Source organism: Lissotriton vulgaris, unplaced genomic scaffold (assembly GCF_964263255.1).
Source record: "Lissotriton vulgaris unplaced genomic scaffold, aLisVul1.2 SCAFFOLD_2125, whole genome shotgun sequence".
In the NCBI taxonomy this organism is placed as follows: Eukaryota; Metazoa; Chordata; class Amphibia; order Caudata; family Salamandridae; genus Lissotriton; species Lissotriton vulgaris.
In genome coordinates, this window is record NW_028246696.1 from 395,434 (window position 1) to 413,712 (window position 18,279).

General features: G+C 43.1%; 1 protein-coding gene across 1 annotated transcript in view; it reads left to right on the forward strand.

The window, feature by feature from the left end:
* LOC147665788 (voltage-gated inwardly rectifying potassium channel KCNH7-like) overlaps positions 1 to 18,279 on the forward strand; it is a gene marked incomplete at its 5' end in the record, with an annotated part of 344,861 nt that overhangs the window by 314,925 nt on the left and 11,657 nt on the right. Inside the window, one exon of the mRNA XM_086949481.1 lies at positions 13,029 to 13,221. Within this exon, the coding sequence (XP_086805607.1) occupies positions 13,029 to 13,221 (193 nt within the window). The remainder of the gene's footprint in view (positions 1 to 13,028; positions 13,222 to 18,279) is intronic.

The window sequence follows — 18,279 nt, forward strand, 5'->3', positions numbered from 1 at the left end:
TGGCTTGGTAGTTTGGTCTGCCCTGTTCCCATGATGCACTGGGCCAGGGACAGACTAATTTGCATATAGCCAGGTTCTGAGCTGGGATGGTGTAGTGAGCTAAAAAACGGTGATGGATCAAGCCCTGATCTTTGGACTGGGTAGGAGTGATCTGCTTAATTCAGATACTCTGTCCATCACCACCCCCTTTTCTGAATCGTTTTGTCCACCATAAGCGTGGCAGGGTATACTCAGATGTGAGTCCCTTGCTCACTGCACCATCAGGATTCAAGCAAGCCGGGCCGAAGACGGCTGAAATGCCAGAAACCGGTCCCCGGAAGCTTGTTTCCTTCCCAGTATAAGAATTGGCTTGGTAGTTTGGTCTGCCCTGTTCCCATGATGCACTGGGCCAGGGACAGACTAATTTGCATATAGCCAGGTTCTGAGCTGGGATGGTGCAGTGAGCTAAAAAACAGTGATGGATCAAGTCCTGATCTTTGGACTGGGTAGGAGTGATCTGCTTAATTCAGATACTCTGTCCATCACCACCCCCTTTTCTGAATCGTTTTGTCCACCATAAGCGTGGAAGGGTATACTCAGATGTGAGTCCCTTGCTCACTGCACCATCAGGATTCAAGCAAGCCGGCCGAAGACGGCTGAAATGCCAGAAACCGGTCCCCGGAAGCTTGTTTCCTTCCCAGTATAAGAATTGGCTTGGTAGTTTGGTCTGCCCTGTTCCCATGATGCACTGGACCAGGGACAGACTAATTTGCATATAGCCAGGTTCTGAGCTGGGATGGTGCAGTGAGCTAAAACACGGTGATGGATCAAGCCCTGATCTTTGGACTGGGTAGGAGTGATCTGCTTAATTCAGATACTCTGTCCATCACCACCCCCTTTTCTGAATTGTTTTGTCCACCATAAGCGTGGAAGGGTATACTCAGATGTGAGTCCCTTGCTCACTGCACCATCAGGATTCAAGCAAGCCGGGCCGAAGACGGCTGAAATGCCAGAAACCGGTCCCCAGAAGCTTGTTTCCTTCCCAGTATAAGAATTGGCTTGGTAGTTTGGTCTGCCCTGTTCCCATGATGCACTGGGCCAGGGACAGACTAATTTGCATATAGCCAGGTTCTGAGCTGGGATGGTGCAGTGAGCTAAAAAACAGTGATAGATCAAGCCCTGATCTTTGGACTGGGTAGGAGTGATCTGCTTAATTCTGATACTCTGTCCAGCACCACCCCCTTTTCTGAAGGGGCCTCATGACAGCATATCTTCCATGGAGGGGTCATGATGGCATGTATTCCATATGTGCAGCACTGCCAAGCACCCACCGGACCCCTACAACAGTCTAGCGGTGAAATAAATGTTCACCTGAACATGCACGCCACCGTGCACCTTTCCTCTATATTTACCACACATGCAAAGCCCTCCAGCTGACACTTTGCACACACTTAGAGTTGACAAAAAATGTCAGTGGTTTTCTACATTGATCAGCAAAGAAGACATGGTAAAGTGCCCGGTACCTCCGGCTCCATGTAGTCATTTACCACTCAGGGGAGATAGGTCGTAATTGCCAAAATTTGGTGTGGAGGTTGGGTTCCCGGCAGCCAATTCCAGGAAACTCCTAATGAGAGAATATGAATTATGGAATCCTCCTTATCATGGCTGAGGTTCTCAGGAGGAAGAGCTTGCAAAGTTCAGGATTCAGAGTCAGGATCAGGTAAGTAAAGGTGTTTACGAAAGACCTAATTTGAGATTGTGTGATCTTCGCATAGTAGCATACACCTATGCCCTTCTACCAAACTACCCATGAAAATGGTAATAGTTTTGACTGTAAATGTTTCCAACATAAACGGTTTAATGATTTACTTCCGGTTACACCGAATGTCATTTCTTTTATCAACATGCAGAAATTCACCTACTTTAGGAACGTTATCCTCTTTGCTCTGAGCATTCACATTTTTTAACTGATTCGGGTGGTTACTGACTCTGAAAGTGCCTTGTGCTCTGCTTTGCAGGGCCAGAGCTCTGTCTTTAAAAGGCACATGGTAATTGGTATACTTCTAATTGGCCAGGACAACCTACCTGTAAGTCACTAGTAGCCTCCAACAACCTTGAATCCAGCACCTGGCCTCGGCCATCTGTGAGTCCTACCTTGCCAAGTGGCCCGAAACCCTTCCTGGACCTTTAGGTGAGGGCCTAAGGATATTCTGCCAGCCCATCTTTCGACCCAGCAGATTCGACGCATCGCCTCTGTGGGTGGCGTAAACCCAAGGAGAATCGATGCATCGCCTCTGATGAGGATTTCTACCAGTTCAAGTACTCTGCATGGGCCCCACAGTCCACATTGGAATCCCTCTCGTTGAAGGCAGCTTTGATGATGATGCAGGTTCTCACATCATAGCTCTGCAAGTTCTTCGCAAACGACGTATCCTCGGGGCAGGCCCTTGCAATGCTCCACAAACCAGGATTTATGGTACTCTTGTTCAGCGGGCCTAACTGGGTCCCTGGAGCTGGCCCACACCCCATTGTGGTCAGCCTGAATGTATTACTTGGTCCCAGTCTGGTGCAACCAGATATCCACAAGTGAGCTTTTTGGCGCTATTTTCTCTGAAAACGTTAAAAATTGCATATCTTCGGTTTTACTGATAGGATTTTTTTTGTCATTTTGGTTTTGTTTTATTTATTAAAATCTACTCTATTTTACTAAATTGGTGTGGGTTTTTTCTCGTGCTGAGTTTTCACTTTATTACTGTTTGAAGTGCTGCATAAAAACTTTATACATAGCTTTAGGGTTAAGCCTGACAGCTCTGTGCCAAGCAACCAGAGGGTTGAGCACAGGGTAATTTGGGGCTTGCTTGTGCCTCACCCTGACCAGGATTGAGGTTGCCCCTCATCCAGTAACCTAGTTTCTTACAACTACCACAAAATAAATATGTAATATAAAAAAAAAATACATAGCAAATGGACTGTGGCCCTATATTGCAACCTCAGGATTTGGTTTACAATGTAACCAGAATTGCTCAATGGCAATATAGGATCATTTACCCATTATGTATTAGATACATAGATAAGTAGATAGATAGATAGATAGATAGATAGATAGATAGATAGATAGATAGATAGATAGATAGATAGATAGATAGATAGACAGACAGACAGACAGACAGACAGACAGACAGACAGACAGACAGACAGACAGACAGACAGACAGACAGACAGACAGACAGACAGATAGATATTAGGTGTTTTTTTATTTCCCTGCCGCCATTATTACCTATGGGCATGTGTTATAGTACCAGTGGTTGGCCATGTTTGTTGCTCGACTTATTCTGAGGCGGGAGTACATTTACACCTCTTTTGGCAGATCTAGGGCTGTTGTAACTTTAGAAGTGAAGGTTATGAATAGCAATAATATTACTCTTTTGACAGTGTAATTTTGTATTAGCTGTTCCCTCCTTAAGCCTGTACATACATTTCTATAAACCACTCCAATTTAGTGAGAGATATTCCCCAATGACCAATTACTCTCCCTGGTCCTTCCTTTAATCGCTACTGAAATGTACACCCAAGTATGCAGAGACCTCTGCGACAGAAGTGGTGGAGATCTCTGCACAGAAAAGGCGACAGAGGCGAAGGCGGAGGTTTCAAGCCATGGGTTTGTGAACTGCATTTGGTAGTACCTGAGTAGTACCACTGTGCTGCTGCTTTACACACTGCAAAATGCAGTTTGTGAATTGGGTCCAGTTTGTTTCTTGTATTGACTATGTGAATGCCTTGAAGCCCGTCAGAAGAAAAGTCTAAAAAAAAAAACCTTACCCGCATGACATATTTGCCAAGTATCCCACTAATCTCTGAGTGGATATTAGCAGTAACCTAGAAGAGGGCAGGGGGCACGGCTGAGTTACCTGTCATTGCCATTATTGTCCAGTGTTGTATTCATATGCATTGCAGTGTGTTTGTGTGATTGTGTTACACACCAGTATTTTGAGGGGAAAAAAATGTAAGATCTCTAGATCAGCATTATTGAGTCACTAACTGGAATTTACAATTTAGTTAAAATGTTAAAATCTGTGCAAATATTTTAAATCTTGTAGCAGTGTGCAAGCGTTCGCAAATAGGTTTGCCGAAATTGCACGATTATTTTGCCACTAGATGGCAGTCGACTGCAAGACATTGAGTAACAGAATTGATATCACAGCTGAAAAGTCAACCTGACCTCGCACACCGTATTAGTCAAGCGAGGTTAGACGTCTCCAAAGGAAGGTTTCACTATGCTGCTGTTTTCCTTTAAAAAAAATGTGTTTGATCAGGTCTTGCTAAAACACGTGTGAACACCCTGGAGGGTGTGATAATGGAGACGAGCCCAAGAGTTCAAGGCGAGGAATAAATTCTATATAAGTGACCAGGGGCCTTATTCATGAAGGCCTTGCGCCACCGGTGCGTCACTTTTAAAATGAGAAAAAGTGACGCACCGGTGGCGCAAGGCCTTCATAAATAAGGCCCAAGATATTTTGATACCAATACAAGATTTAGGCTGTTGCCGGGAATGTCCTCATTGAAATCTAGATGGGTTATAAATTAATTCAGTGACCCACTCCCTCAAAGGCATGTAAGCGCATCTAAAAAGTACAAACGTAATACTAGTTTACGTACTCTTCTCTTACATGCCAGTGTGAATCGGCCCATAACATTTATATTGTGAATTGTCCACTCATGCCCAATTACACAACTAGTACAAATAGAAAGAGCGCAGTTCTTTTTGCACTTGTAGTCATGGAATCTTTCGTTTAAGGGCCGAATTCATAAAGGTGCGCAAGAATGCGTAAAATAGAACTTCTTGGCTACCAGTATTCATACATGCATTTGTGAATCGGCCCATTGTTTCCCCACTACGTGCAGCTTTTCTTCAAAAAACTTTAATTGTTTGTGAATTACACATAAGGTTTATAAGGGATCTATTTGATAAAGGGATTCCTAGTGACCAGTGATTTTCCCCTAAAATGCAATGTGGAAACGGCAGTTGTCCCACCCACTCCTTGCATAGCTGCTGCCAGGCAGTCTTCGAGGGGTGGGACAGGAAGAACATAGACCAGAGTTGGGCAGGGCCAAGGGGCACCCACATTTTAAACGCAGCACACATGCAAACCATGCTCTGTTGCATAATGTTCTTGTTAGACTTGGCATCTTTGGCGTGGTTTCCTCTGACTTTTTGCCTCTACCTCCTGTGTTTTTTATGCTGTGCTGGTATTCGTTTTTACTGTGTTAGATGCTTTGGGCACTTTGCGACAGCTGATTAGTGTCAACGTGCAAGTGTTTCCTGTGTACATTGTTGTTACAATTACTTTTCCACATGAGTAGCTCTGAAATGGTAACTCAGACCTGCCACTGCAGTGTCTGTGCGCAGTTGTTAACTGCCATGTCGACTTGGCAAGTGCACCCACTTGTCAGGCCCTAACCTTCCCTTTTCCTACATGTTAGACCCCTTATGGTAGGCCCAAAACCCCTCTGGGCAGGGTGAGGACATGTACTGGTGTGTGTGCTTGACATGTCCTGATAGTTAAATACTGCAAATTTTGTGTTTCACTATTGAAAAGCTATCTTGCCCCTCAGGATAGATTGGAAAATGCTTTGTAACATCTTACAAGTATAACGTCCCATTGGCACAAGATGGAGAAATAACGTTTAGGCTCTCCGAACTCAGAATTTAATAACACATCTTTTAGTAAAGATGTTTTTTAAATTAGGTGTTTGAAAATGCCACTTTTAGAAAGTAGGTATTTTCTTGCTTAACCATTCTGTGTGCCTCTGCTTGTTTGTGTACTGACTGACTGGCTTTGGAGTGATAGGGGCTGGGGATGTGCATTCACTGTAGACAGCCACTGGGGGGTTGAGGTGTGCCTGGCCCTTCCTGGATGACTCAGAGCTGGGCTGAATAGACCCTGGGTAAATTTAGAGTAGTGGGAGGAGATTTCCTTGCACCTGAATAGGGCCTGTCTCCCTTGCACAGTGCTGTCTCCACCCCTTGAGGTTCTGCTGCACAGTAAGGACAGAACTGGGTTGGACTGGTCTCAGAGACCCTTGCACAAAGAGAACAAAACATTTTGGGATGTAAGTATCAGACCTAAAACCTCTGAACTTTAGACTACTTCTGGAATCAAGAGGAACCTTTGCCAAGGAGAAGAGCTGGAGACAATGAGGAGAAATACTGCCCCTTTGCATTGTGCTGTTTGGGATTGGCCTGCAGTAGCTGTGTCTGCCAAGGAAAGGTCAAGGACTTTGTTGTGTGCTGTGTCCCCATGCTTGAGGAAGATCTCCATGGGCTTGAGTGGAGCTTGCCATCTGTTCTGAAGTCTCAGGGACACAGAGACTTCACCCCCAGCTCCCCTGAACTTCCTTGCAGGGATCTCTGACCTGCCAAGAAGTGCCTGTGCCTGTGTTTGGCCTCTGGAGGTTGTTCCTGCTGTTGGGAGCTGGAAGAGCAAAGCAACTACAAGAAAATTGATGCATCGCTCTTCCTGCAGCTATCTTTCCAAAGCAGCACCGCTGTGCGAGAAGAAACAGCACTGTTGCCAAAACCGACACAGTGCCTGTCGCTACTGCAAGAACCGACGAATCGAGGGAGTGTGGCTGAAGAAACTGACGCAGCGCCGCTCGACGCATCAATCACTGACTCATCCCGGATTTCCACAAATCATACCTGTGTGGAAGTTTTCCCAATTCATTACCTGCGAACCAGAACCATCTCGGAATCCAAGCATAACTTCCCCCTACTGACCAGATTCGACGCATCACTTCTCCTGCGTTCAGCAGAACTGTTGCATCACCTCCCAGTGGTCTCAGAAACTGATGCATCTCTTTGTTTTTTGACTCTCCCCATCTCTGCCGCTGTTTGGCCTTGTGAATTTTGTCGCAACTACATGTGCTTTGAGAGAAATAACGCATCCATAGTTTTCTATGGGCCAAGTTGTTTAACCCGTTCGCTGCGGCGCAAGTTTCCTGCTGTGCGGGCGGATTTTATGTGTGCGGAAATCAGACAGCCCCAGCCATCCGACGCACATGCCCACCGTGACGTCAGACGTCCGGGGGCCATCCATTAAAACCTTTTAAAAATCATATTCTTATTACATATGTGTTGGATTTTTGCCATTTTGGTCTTGTTTAATTTAGATAAAGATACTTTATTTTTCTAAACTGGTGTGGTGCCCATTTGTGGTGTTATCACTGCATTACTGTGTGCTTTGAGTGCAAATACTTTACACATTGCCTTTGGGATACATCTGTCTCCTCGTCCCAAACTACCCAGGTGGTGAGCAGGGGTTATCTAAAGTGTGTATCCCCTTACCCTGACTAGAAGCAAGGGTCCCTATTTGGACAAAGGTACCTACCTCTGCCAACTAGAGACCCCTATTTCTAACAGTTCTCTTCCCCTACTGGATGCTCATAAACTTTAATGAAAGAGATTTTAGAGTAGAAAATAACAAGGACCACAAAGTATCAAACAGATTAATATCTTGAGTCCATGAGTTTTTTTTCTCACAGATGTGCAGCAACTTTTTTCTTCCACAGGGCCTGTTAACGCGCATTTTTGCACCTGCTGTTCTGTTATGGATTGGCTGCAATGAGTCACATGGCCCAGGTGACATAGGCCTGCTGGTGTCAGCAGGCTCTTTCCATAACCAAAGTACCCATGCACGCAACATTAACATTGTTAGGTCTAAGTCTTAAATGTCCGTTGCAAGCCTGCCTAGATTTACATGTCCACACCTAAATTAAGAGTGGGCAGAAAAATCTGCTTATGCAAAAAAACACAAAAAAACAAAAATAATACAAGCACAAGGGGATAAACTTTCTCACAGAGGCTGTCAGACACTTCCACCAATACTCAAAGCCAGACTGCTGAAAGCGAAGCAAGTGAGAGAGAGAGAGACTGCATTCTCAAGAGGGGCTCAAGGGGTTTTCCTACATTATTTTTTTTTGTAAATGTGGATTTTTACACTCCAGTTTTCCCTTAAATTTGCTAATCAGTCATTAACTCTAAAATGGCACTCATGAAATATCCCAGTATTTTCATGGTCTAGGTGCAGGCAAAGACATGGCTGGGAATTTGAAAAGGCCCTTTGTGCCACTAGTTCAAATAAAAGATGAAAGGTACATATATAGTATAAAAAAATAATTGGGAAGAGTTATATTGTCTGAAACAATATTAACTATCTGTGTCTCTGATCGCTGTCTCATTTTTCTTTTATACTACTCAGGGGAATATTTATAGCAGAATAGAGAAGCGTGTGGCATTAAGCATACATTGCTAACGCCACGCTTCTCCATTCTGAAAATCAGAGATGTACCGTATTCACAAGAATGCGTCACACCCCTGCGTTTCCCCTAGCGCTGAGGTCAGCTGCCTAGAACCAACACAGGCACCCTTGCACCATAGTGCAAAGATGCCTGCATTGAGGGGAAGATTATGTGTAGCCAGGGGTTCCTGTAATGTGCTGCTGGCCAGCGCATAAAATGTCAAAGTAACTTCTCCCTCAAAAAAGAAAAGCAGGAACCCAAAAACATTATATATATATATATATATATATATATATATATATATATATATATATATATATATATATATATATATATATATATATATATATATATATTCACTGAAAAAACCATAGGTTTCACACCAGTTATAGTTAGGAATTAGCATTTAAAAAACCTATTAAATTCACTGAAAAAACCATAGGTTTCACACCAGTTCTAGTTAGCAGGAAGTTTTACTCGCATAAAACCATTGAAATTCCCACGTTATAGTTAGTTGGACTCACTATAACTTGCGCGTGCAATGCACTGCTTATGACGTCACATATTACATCACTCATGACATGGTCAGTGACATCACTCATGACATCACTGATGACACCATCCAGTGAATGTGTGTCTTTCTGAAAAATCAATATGTTTTATATATGTATATGTAAAGGTCGATTGAAGAATAAATGTTTAAATAAGTGTCTAAATGGATGGGTTTTTTTTAAATTGATTGTTTAACTGGCTTATTAAGTGTATCTTAGTGAATACATATATTAGCGAGTAATGTTTAAATATTATGTATCAGTGTTTCACTTTGTGAATAAGTGGCTGCATGGGTTGGTGAGTAGCTACATGTGTGTGTATATGGGTTAATAGATTTTTTATTAGTATCTGTATGGTTTGGTGGGGGTATTACTTAGCACATAGATGCATCAATGACTGACTCACTGTTTGTATGTGTTTTGAAGACAGCGTATGTGCAGGACTGTATGGGTGGATGAGTGTGTATATGTGTGTGTTAGTGAGTGAATTCCTGCCTCACTAGTGTCTTTATAAGTAACTATATATGTTTTAATCTAGTATATGTGAGTATTGATGTATATAAGTGAGTATATGTGAGAGTGAGAGATTGAAAGAGTTCCTGTTTAAATAAGCATGTGTTTCTATACGTGATTGTTTAAGAGAGTAAGTATGTGTAAGTTTCCATAGAAGTAATGTGCTAGTGTGTGTATAGCTGTATGGGGCGCGCCGCAAGACTACGCTTACCGGTGCGCTCACAGGGACGTGCACCGGGAGCGCTCCAGGGCAAAAAAAAAAAAAAACATGAACAATATACATAAAAAAAATAGTATTACATAAATATGCAATATAGGATTCATTATAAAAAATATTACATTTCATAGCTATAGAAATTTGCTATTAAAAAAACCTTTGAAATTCACTGAAAAAAAACCATAGGTTTCACACCAGTTATAGTTAGGAATTAGCATTTAAAAAACCTATGAAATTCACTGAAAAAAACATAGGTTTCACACTAGTTATAGTTAGGAATTAGCATTTAAAAAACCTATTAAATTCACTGAAAAAACCATAGGTTTCACGCCAGTTATAGTTAGCTGGAAATTTTACTGACATAAAACCATTGAAATTCCCACGTTATAGTTAGTTGGACTCACTATAACTTGCGCGCCTGCAATGCACTGCTGATGACGTCACATATTACATTATATATATGAAATACAAGCTCCTCCTCGAATTTCGTAGCGTTTCAGGCAGCAGCGCACGCCGGCAAACGAGGGAGACGGACCACAGGAATCAGCAAGGATGGTTTATTGTTGCAACCACACAGAGAACAGCTACGTGTTTCAGGCTAACTCGCCCTTGTTCACACTGCAACATTACAACACATGAAATGCTTATTTTATATTTGCTCAACTGTGTGTACACCCACTCTTAGTGACATCACCTATCACATGATAAATAAATAAAAAGTGAAGAAATACTACCACTTGTAGTTTTAGCAACATGGATTCTACACATTTAAACTCACAGGATAAATCCCAATGTGACAAGATTCGCATTTACAGGCAAAGATGAATAATAACACATGTTTTAAAATAAATAAGTTAAAACTATGTCTAGATACTTCTTCATACATTTGGCAAATTGATTTATGATGACTGTATAAATACATAATTATGTCTCACTTAAAGACCCTAAATTGAAAGAGTCTTCTGGACGTATGCTATATGTAGAAAACTTGTCAATAATTATAAACTCCATGTGCAAAATTCAGCAAAGCAGCAATAGATGGAAAAGTGCAATTAAGTTGTGCAGATATATGTGCAAAGCAAGCAGAATAAAGTGCAAAACTGATGACATCAAGAGATAATATCATTTTCATATTACGAACATCTCAAATCCCTGAGATATAATAACTTTATATTTCCAATGAATTTCATCTACCTCTTAAAAACAGTCAGTATCAAAAAGTTAAAACCCACAACCTATAAATATAAATACGTAATAAATATGTATACAAAACACAATGCAATACAAAATATCAATGCAATATTATATAAATAGTAGTATAAAAAGGTAGTCAGAAAATACATACTATTTGGGAATATATATTACAAGTATTAACATCAAGGAATAACTCAATAATCATCACAATAAATATGTATGTTAAACAGATATATAGAGAGAGATACAGTTACAATCACTTTAGACAGAAAAACTTCATTATGGACAATGTGAGTGATGGAATCGTCATTGCCACTCACCAACTCAACCTTCAATAGGGAACCTAACTGAAAGGGAGTGTGTAGACTGTGGTGGTGAAGACTTAAGAATCTCTATGAAAAATCTACCAGTAAAATAGGCCCCTACAAAACATGGTGCATTTCTTCTATATTTTTAAACCATCAAATTCAAGTATCATTTTTGTTTCGAGCTGTCTTAATAGCAGTTCACGGTCACCCCCTCTTTTTAATTGAGGAATCGCCCCCACCACAAAGTATTTTAAACAGGATAGGTCATTGTTGTGGACTCTTCTAAAGTGGCGGGCAACCGGGTAGGCCGGATCATTGTGCAGAATTGCACAAAGATGTTGTAATATCCTGACATGCACCTGAAGCTTGGTACTGCCTATGTATTTTAGGCCACAGGTGCATGTCAGGACATAGACGGCGTAATCAGTTTTGCAACTGTAATTGCCATTAATTGGTCTAGGATCGGCACAAAAGGGGGTGGAGTAGTAAGAAGTGTCGATGCCAAATTTACAAGCACTGCAGCTCGAACACGTGTAAAAGCCTTTGGAAGGTTGAAGCTAAGGGATTTTGGATTTTAATTCTGGGGCTGCTTTATCTAAAATAGTGCCCATACATCTGGCCCGTCTAAATGTAATATTGGGATTACTTGGTAGTTTAAGATTCAACACAGGGTCACTTTGAATAATTGGCCAATGTTTTTTTCATTATAGCTTTAAGTTTTCTGTCTTCACTACTGAATGTGGTTATCATACGTGGGCAGTCATCCCTTGACTCAGAAGGTGCCTCCAATGCCAAGTCTTTCAACACACTTGGAAACAGACTTTCTCTAGTTCTAGATTTAGCCTTTTCTATGGCTTGGTTTAGGATGGTGTCCGAGTAGCCTCTTGCCTTGAGTCGTGTCAGCATATCTTTAAGACAGGACTCAAAGTCAATTGGAGAGCTATAAATCCTCTTCAGCCTTAAAATCTATATATATAATGTTTTTTTTATTACCACTCCAAGTATCATCTGCTATCTTGTAATGGAATATAAAAAATACACAGAATGTCAGACCGTTATCCCATATGTATGCACATGCATGGTGATGCAGAGATAAGTCATTACTCTAGTGCGCCATTGTGTCATGACGTGTATGCGTGCATGTATGTGTACACGTCATTGCGCTCCTTTCCTCACTATTTCGGGCCTCATTTACAAGAAGTGACGCATCGCTCCTTGAAAGCAGTGATGCGCCACTTATCAGTGCACCCTCCTTGTGACACCAATGATGCGTCACATTTACAATATGACGCATCATGTCTCAAGGAAGGACAGATACGTCAGTATAACTGACGTATATGTCAGTGCAAAAAGTGGCGCATTGCTGGAGTTGTGTCGGAAGCCTGATGCAACTTCGGCAATGTTCCTTTCACATGGGGCAAGCCCCATGTGAAAGGGCCTGCATCACCTTTACACCTGCCATGAGGCAGGCGTAAGGTTTTGCATCACCTCATAAATATGGCGCAACAGGGAGCATGTTTTACGCCACTGGTGTGTCACAAAAAGTGACGCACCAGTGGAGCAAACGTGAAACAGGGGTTCATAAATGAACCCCTATTTCTTTTTTGTTATTGTGTAGACCATCAGCAAAAACATTTCTTTATCGCCGATCGAGCGCTGCCAATAGTTCTTAAAGGTGAGACATTTTACCTTTTCCAGTTCTTGTTTAACTCGTTATCATAAACTGTGACATTTTGTGCGTGTGTTTCTGCGTGTGTTTGTACAGCAGATCGCCGTTTGTTATTTTTTAACTCCACATAATATTCAAATTGTTAATGAATAAATTCGAAATGCAACATTGTTAAACAGGAAACAATATCTAGTTAATGCACTTTTCCACACTTATGAACACACCTATGCTTCAACGGGGCAAACAAAAATAAAATAATTGCATTTGAATTATATAGTTCCTATATGTTTTCATTGCAGACTAGAATCACAAATGACTGCCGACATCCAGGCCATTCTCCAGCTGCTTCAGAGGCAATCAGCACTGGTCCCACCCGCATACAGTATTGTGACAGCAAGCGCCGAATATCAAAGGCCACCGATGAGACAGATGCAGATCGTTCGGCCTGCCACCTCCATCAAAACAGACAGAAGCTTTAGTACATCATCACAGGTAAGGGAACAACTTCTGAAATATATAAGATTCAATTGTGATTGGTCAGCTTTTGATAGGGGCAAAGTACACACTCACTAATTTGCATTAGCAAGGGATTTGCACCGGTAGAATTCTCCCTCTACTTCACTTTGTGTGTCAGTAATGGGAAATAACGCCCTTCTTGTGCTATTTGTAACCAAGATTTGAGCCAGTTTCTGAATGCCGCAAATCAGAAGTGCGTGGTAATAATACCAGCAACTTGCAACCTGATAGTTATTCCATTACATTATTGAGTATATTTTATTTATTTACTCTAGCGGCCCACTGGCAAAGACATACTAAACGTTCGCATGAGATGGGTTATGTGTCCTCTTTGTCTCAAGGACTGCATGTAAATTTAAGATTGAGTGCACTTGTGACTTCCCTGACTGTGTGACTTAAGCCCAGTGGCGGCTGACAGATATGGGGACTTGGGGGAGAGTGGGGGAGGGGGGGACCAAACCAGTGTCATGGCATCCGAGTGGAGAGGGGAGGGATGGAAGTAAGGGGCAGGAGTAAAAGAAAAATAAGTCACTTACCTGGCTTACACGTCCTCACTCCTCCTGATCTTCTTCTCCACTCCACCACGGACCCAGCCAACTCCCTTAACCTATCCTGGTGCTGCTCTCATGGCTGGAGCGGATAAGATCGGAAGGAGCGAGGACGTGCAAGCCAGGAAAGCGACTCTGAGAGCAGCGCAAAGATTGGATGAAGTGGGCTGGCTGGACGCTCCATCAGGCCCTGTAGGCCTGTGCTTGGTCTCCACCCAGCTATCGAAGACTATCTAATCAGTACATTGGAGATATTAAATTGCAAAGATTTAAGGTAAGTATAGCGCCTAAAAGCATAAAGCACCACTGCATGGGCCATATGCAGGGACCAATTTAGTCTTGCTGAAAAAGTTACCGTCCAATGTCCAGCGTGAATTGTCCAGTGGAGGAGTTTGCGGGGAGAAGGGATAGTGTCATGGACGGTCAGCGCTGTTCCCCAAAGAGCAGGCTGAGTGATGTCGATGGTCATCGATGTAGCACAAAGATCCTGTCAGATGTCGTGGATGGAGCTTTGCATTGGTGGTCACCGCTGGCTGCCTATGCTGTAGTGCGAAGTGCAGATCTCATATTGCCAGTCGTTGCTGCTGGTTACTGTAATAATAATAATAATAATAATAATAATAATATAATTGTACGAAGAGTCATGTTCACTGAAGCTTTGCTTTGGTGGTCAGTGCAGGCAGCAAGATCTTGCCACAAAATTAAATGTTCACATTTGCTAAATGCCCAAAACATCAGGCTTTCTCCTTTTCTTTTAGGAAAAGCTCAAATGATGCCAGACAAAGGGTCTAGGACCTGGGAGGCACCTCTTGGGGATCAGGAACTAATTCTAGCAGAGCCCAACATTGCTCAAGTCGGTCCAGTCACAGGTCGAGGCAAGTCTAGTGCAGCAGGTCACCTGAGCAGTTGCAAGGAGGCCTCTGGAGCATGTTGTGTCCCTGTTGCTCAGAACAGGAGATCAGTCAGCTGACTCTTGGAGTCACTTCTGCCTGGGGTGAAGAGTGCAGTGCCAGTCTTCCTTTTCAGACAGCAGGGTAGGCTTCAGGGCAGTCCTTCTTCTGTAGTAGCTTCAAGTGGTGTAGTGTACTGAAGAGTAATTGAGAGGGTCCCCTTTTTATACCGAGGGGCCACATTGAGAGGGTTAGAAACTTCTAGAGTCTAAGTCCAAATGAACAAATCTTCACGATGATTTCTTCCGGAGACTTTCCGACAGTGACGCCTCCTTCTCATACGCCACCAGCAGCCTTGCTACGCTGAACTTAAACTTCTTGTCAGCATATATTCCAAGTCTGAAGGTAGGCACCGACTGGGCCCAATCCACTTTTTGCAACCGACTCACGCCCAATCGCAGTCGGCCCTATTTTTCAGCTTGTACCAGTCTCGCAAAAAGAGATGGCCACGATTCACATTTTGATCTTTTAGATGCTAGTTTTTACCTTAAACTTTAAAAATTAATAACTCTGGTTCTACTGATTGGATTTATGTTGCTTTAGTGTCAATAATTTACTCAAATGTACTCTACTTTCCCAAATGTGTGTGGGATCTTTCTTTTGCTGAGGTTTCCCTTTATTTTTGTTTTTGTGTACTGCATAAATACTTTACACATTGACACTAAGTTAAGCCTGACTACTTTTGTGACAAGCTACCAGAGGGTTAAGCACAGGTTAATTTAGTGATTTTTGTGGTTCACCTTGACAGTGTTTAAGGCTGTTGCTTGACAAGGGTTAACATTCCACGCAACCAACAACATCATGTTAAACATTAACTTATTTTTCGACACTATCCTCACTATAACTTGATAACACAATGATTTTCAATGCCTGAAATCAAGAAGAATATCTCAGTTCAAGTATTACATGTGTAGGAGAGTAGGATCTACTTAATATTTTACCCCCACTTTTTGCTGGTGTTTCACTGTTTTTCGACTTTAGTCTGCTAGGGCCCTGTTAAACGGGACCCCAGCCTAGCTGCTTCCTCTCTAAATTGATTGCATGTACATCTGGTACACTCCAGATTGGTTACTGGGTTACCCCTGTGAGTCCCTAGTATAGGGTACCTTAGGTACTAAAGGCATAGGTATTCCAGAGGCCTACCAGTGCTGAAGCATGTATTATGCCACCCCTGGGAAGCCTTCCAAAATGGCACCACAGGTCTGCTACTGCAGCCTGGATAAGGTGGTGCATGCACCCCTTACTAAGATATAGGTTACCTCTATCTACCTTTATTCACTGACACTTATAAACCTATAAGTCACTCTTATGGCAGGCCTTATCAATCCTGAAGGCAGAGTGCTTGGTTTTTAGTGAGATGGTGATATCAAAAGAAGGGGAAAGGAGGTAGGACAATATTTAAGGGGGTCCAATGTACTCGTCCTAACAACAATGAACAACAAAATGGTGTACAGAGTTCCCCCGGGAGAGCTCAAGAATTCTAGCTCAACCTGTAATTCTCTCTCGTGATATCTAGACAGGGGGTGAAGAAAGGGTCTCAAGTGTGCAGTGTAGACCCATATTCCAGAATGAAAAGGTACCTCACACAGGCTATCAACAGGACCACAACTGTAGCCCCAGTCGATAGTTGTCCAGCCTCATCATCGGTACCTTGCTCCTTCGGCAGGCTGGCGGTGCAATGCCCGTCGGGCAGCGATGAAAGCTGCACTTTTAGTGGAGATCTTTAATTCTGGGCCAGCGGGTGTGTGCGTGTGAGGGGCCAAAGGGAGTGTAATAGTGAGCGTGGTGGTGAAGTTAAAAGAAGTCAGGGAAGTCCTGTTGGTGAACAATTTATTGGTCAGGCTTCCTGCTTCAGTAAAAAGGAAAGGGGTACTAAGGGGTGGCAAGTAATGGAACCAACCCGTATTCAACCCTTTGTGTGCAAGAAGTGGTCAACATGTTTCACGCCCTGAGGGCGATTCATCAGGACCTGGGTGCTCATAAATTACTTGGTTCCTTAAAGAATTTTTCAGGACACCAGTATACGACCTGAAGTAGTGTCGTATGGTAATGGTTCCACAGAGGGGACCTTCTGGAACTGAAAAAGAAAAGAGAAACAACAGTATAAACACAGATAATGGCTCCTTGACTATCAATTACTAGTGACTTATTTTCTGTGTTTTTTGTGTGCATGCTATCCAAAGCATGCGTGCCCAGTGAATGACTTTGTCTAGATAATAAAGGCAACAGGTTTTCCGTGCGATGGAGAGAGAGAAAATCAGAATTCACTTAATTCTGATAAGTGCGTAGAAGGTGCTCGCACTAAATAGTGGTTGCGTGCTAATTTTGCAGTGAACCATATCGTAAAATGAACGCTGCCGCCTACGTCAGGTGACCAGGCGCATGTACAAACAAACCCCACGGGGAGTTGCGGTGGTGAGTAACAATTGTCAGCCAACCGTGGGAGGTTCGAATCTTTATGCTCTGAATGAGCGAGCCACACAGTGAAGAACGGAGACGAGCGTGGTTTGACACTCTGTAAAGGATAGTTGGTCTGTACGCCAATCAGCGCACTTACCCCTAGTGTTTCCTCCTAGAAACCTCACGGGCCATCCAAGTGGGGCCAGCAGCGAGATGAGGGAGTCCTAAGGGGGAAGAAAACAACAAGGCAAGAGCCCAGTAGGGCAGGAAATGAAAGCCGATCGAGGTTGTTGCGGAAATGCTACGCGGTCGGCAAAACCGTCAAGGCAGCCAGCCGATAACAAGCCCACCCAGCTCCTTACCTCTAGCGTCGCTGCAGGCAAGCTGCTCTGCACCTACCCCTCCCACAGGAAACGAAGGTCTGGATAGCCGGCGTGGTTGAACAGACCGTTTCCGGGTTTAAGAGAGGGAGGTGGCGCGCGCACATTGAGGGTGTGTCCGTCTCGTTGCTAGGCAACGGGAAGCCTAGTTGACAAGGCAGACGGTAAAGAAGAAGGACTGCACAGCTCGGGCGCGTTAGTATGAGCGCCATCTTGGAATAGGGTTAGGTATATAACAGTCTGGGGTGCACAGATATGGAAATTACCGTGGACAATGTATATAACGGTCTGGGGTGCACAAATATGGAAATTATCGTGGACAATATGTCCCGAATCATGACTATCTGGCGAGAGTCGTCCAGGGCACCCCGTCATTTAAACCCAGCGTGTCACACTGCAAACGATGTATCCATCTTTGTTCATGCAAGAAGAGTGCTTGTTGGTTGAGGTGTGGTAGGGATTCAATCACAGTCCATCGAATGCTCTCAGGGAGGTGTTCCTTCTCCTTACAGTGGTCATACAGTTTGGTATGAGATTTATGACAACGGATGTTACTATTATGTTCCATTATCCTTTGCTTAACAGGGCGCATGGTCATCCCTATATAAAGGCACATTGTCCACGGTAATTTCCATATCTGTGCACCCCAGACTGTTATATACCTAACCCTATTCCAAGATCGCGCTCATACTAACGCGCCCGAGCTGTGCAGTCCTTCTTCTTTACCGTCTGCCTTGTCAACTAGGCTTCCCGTTG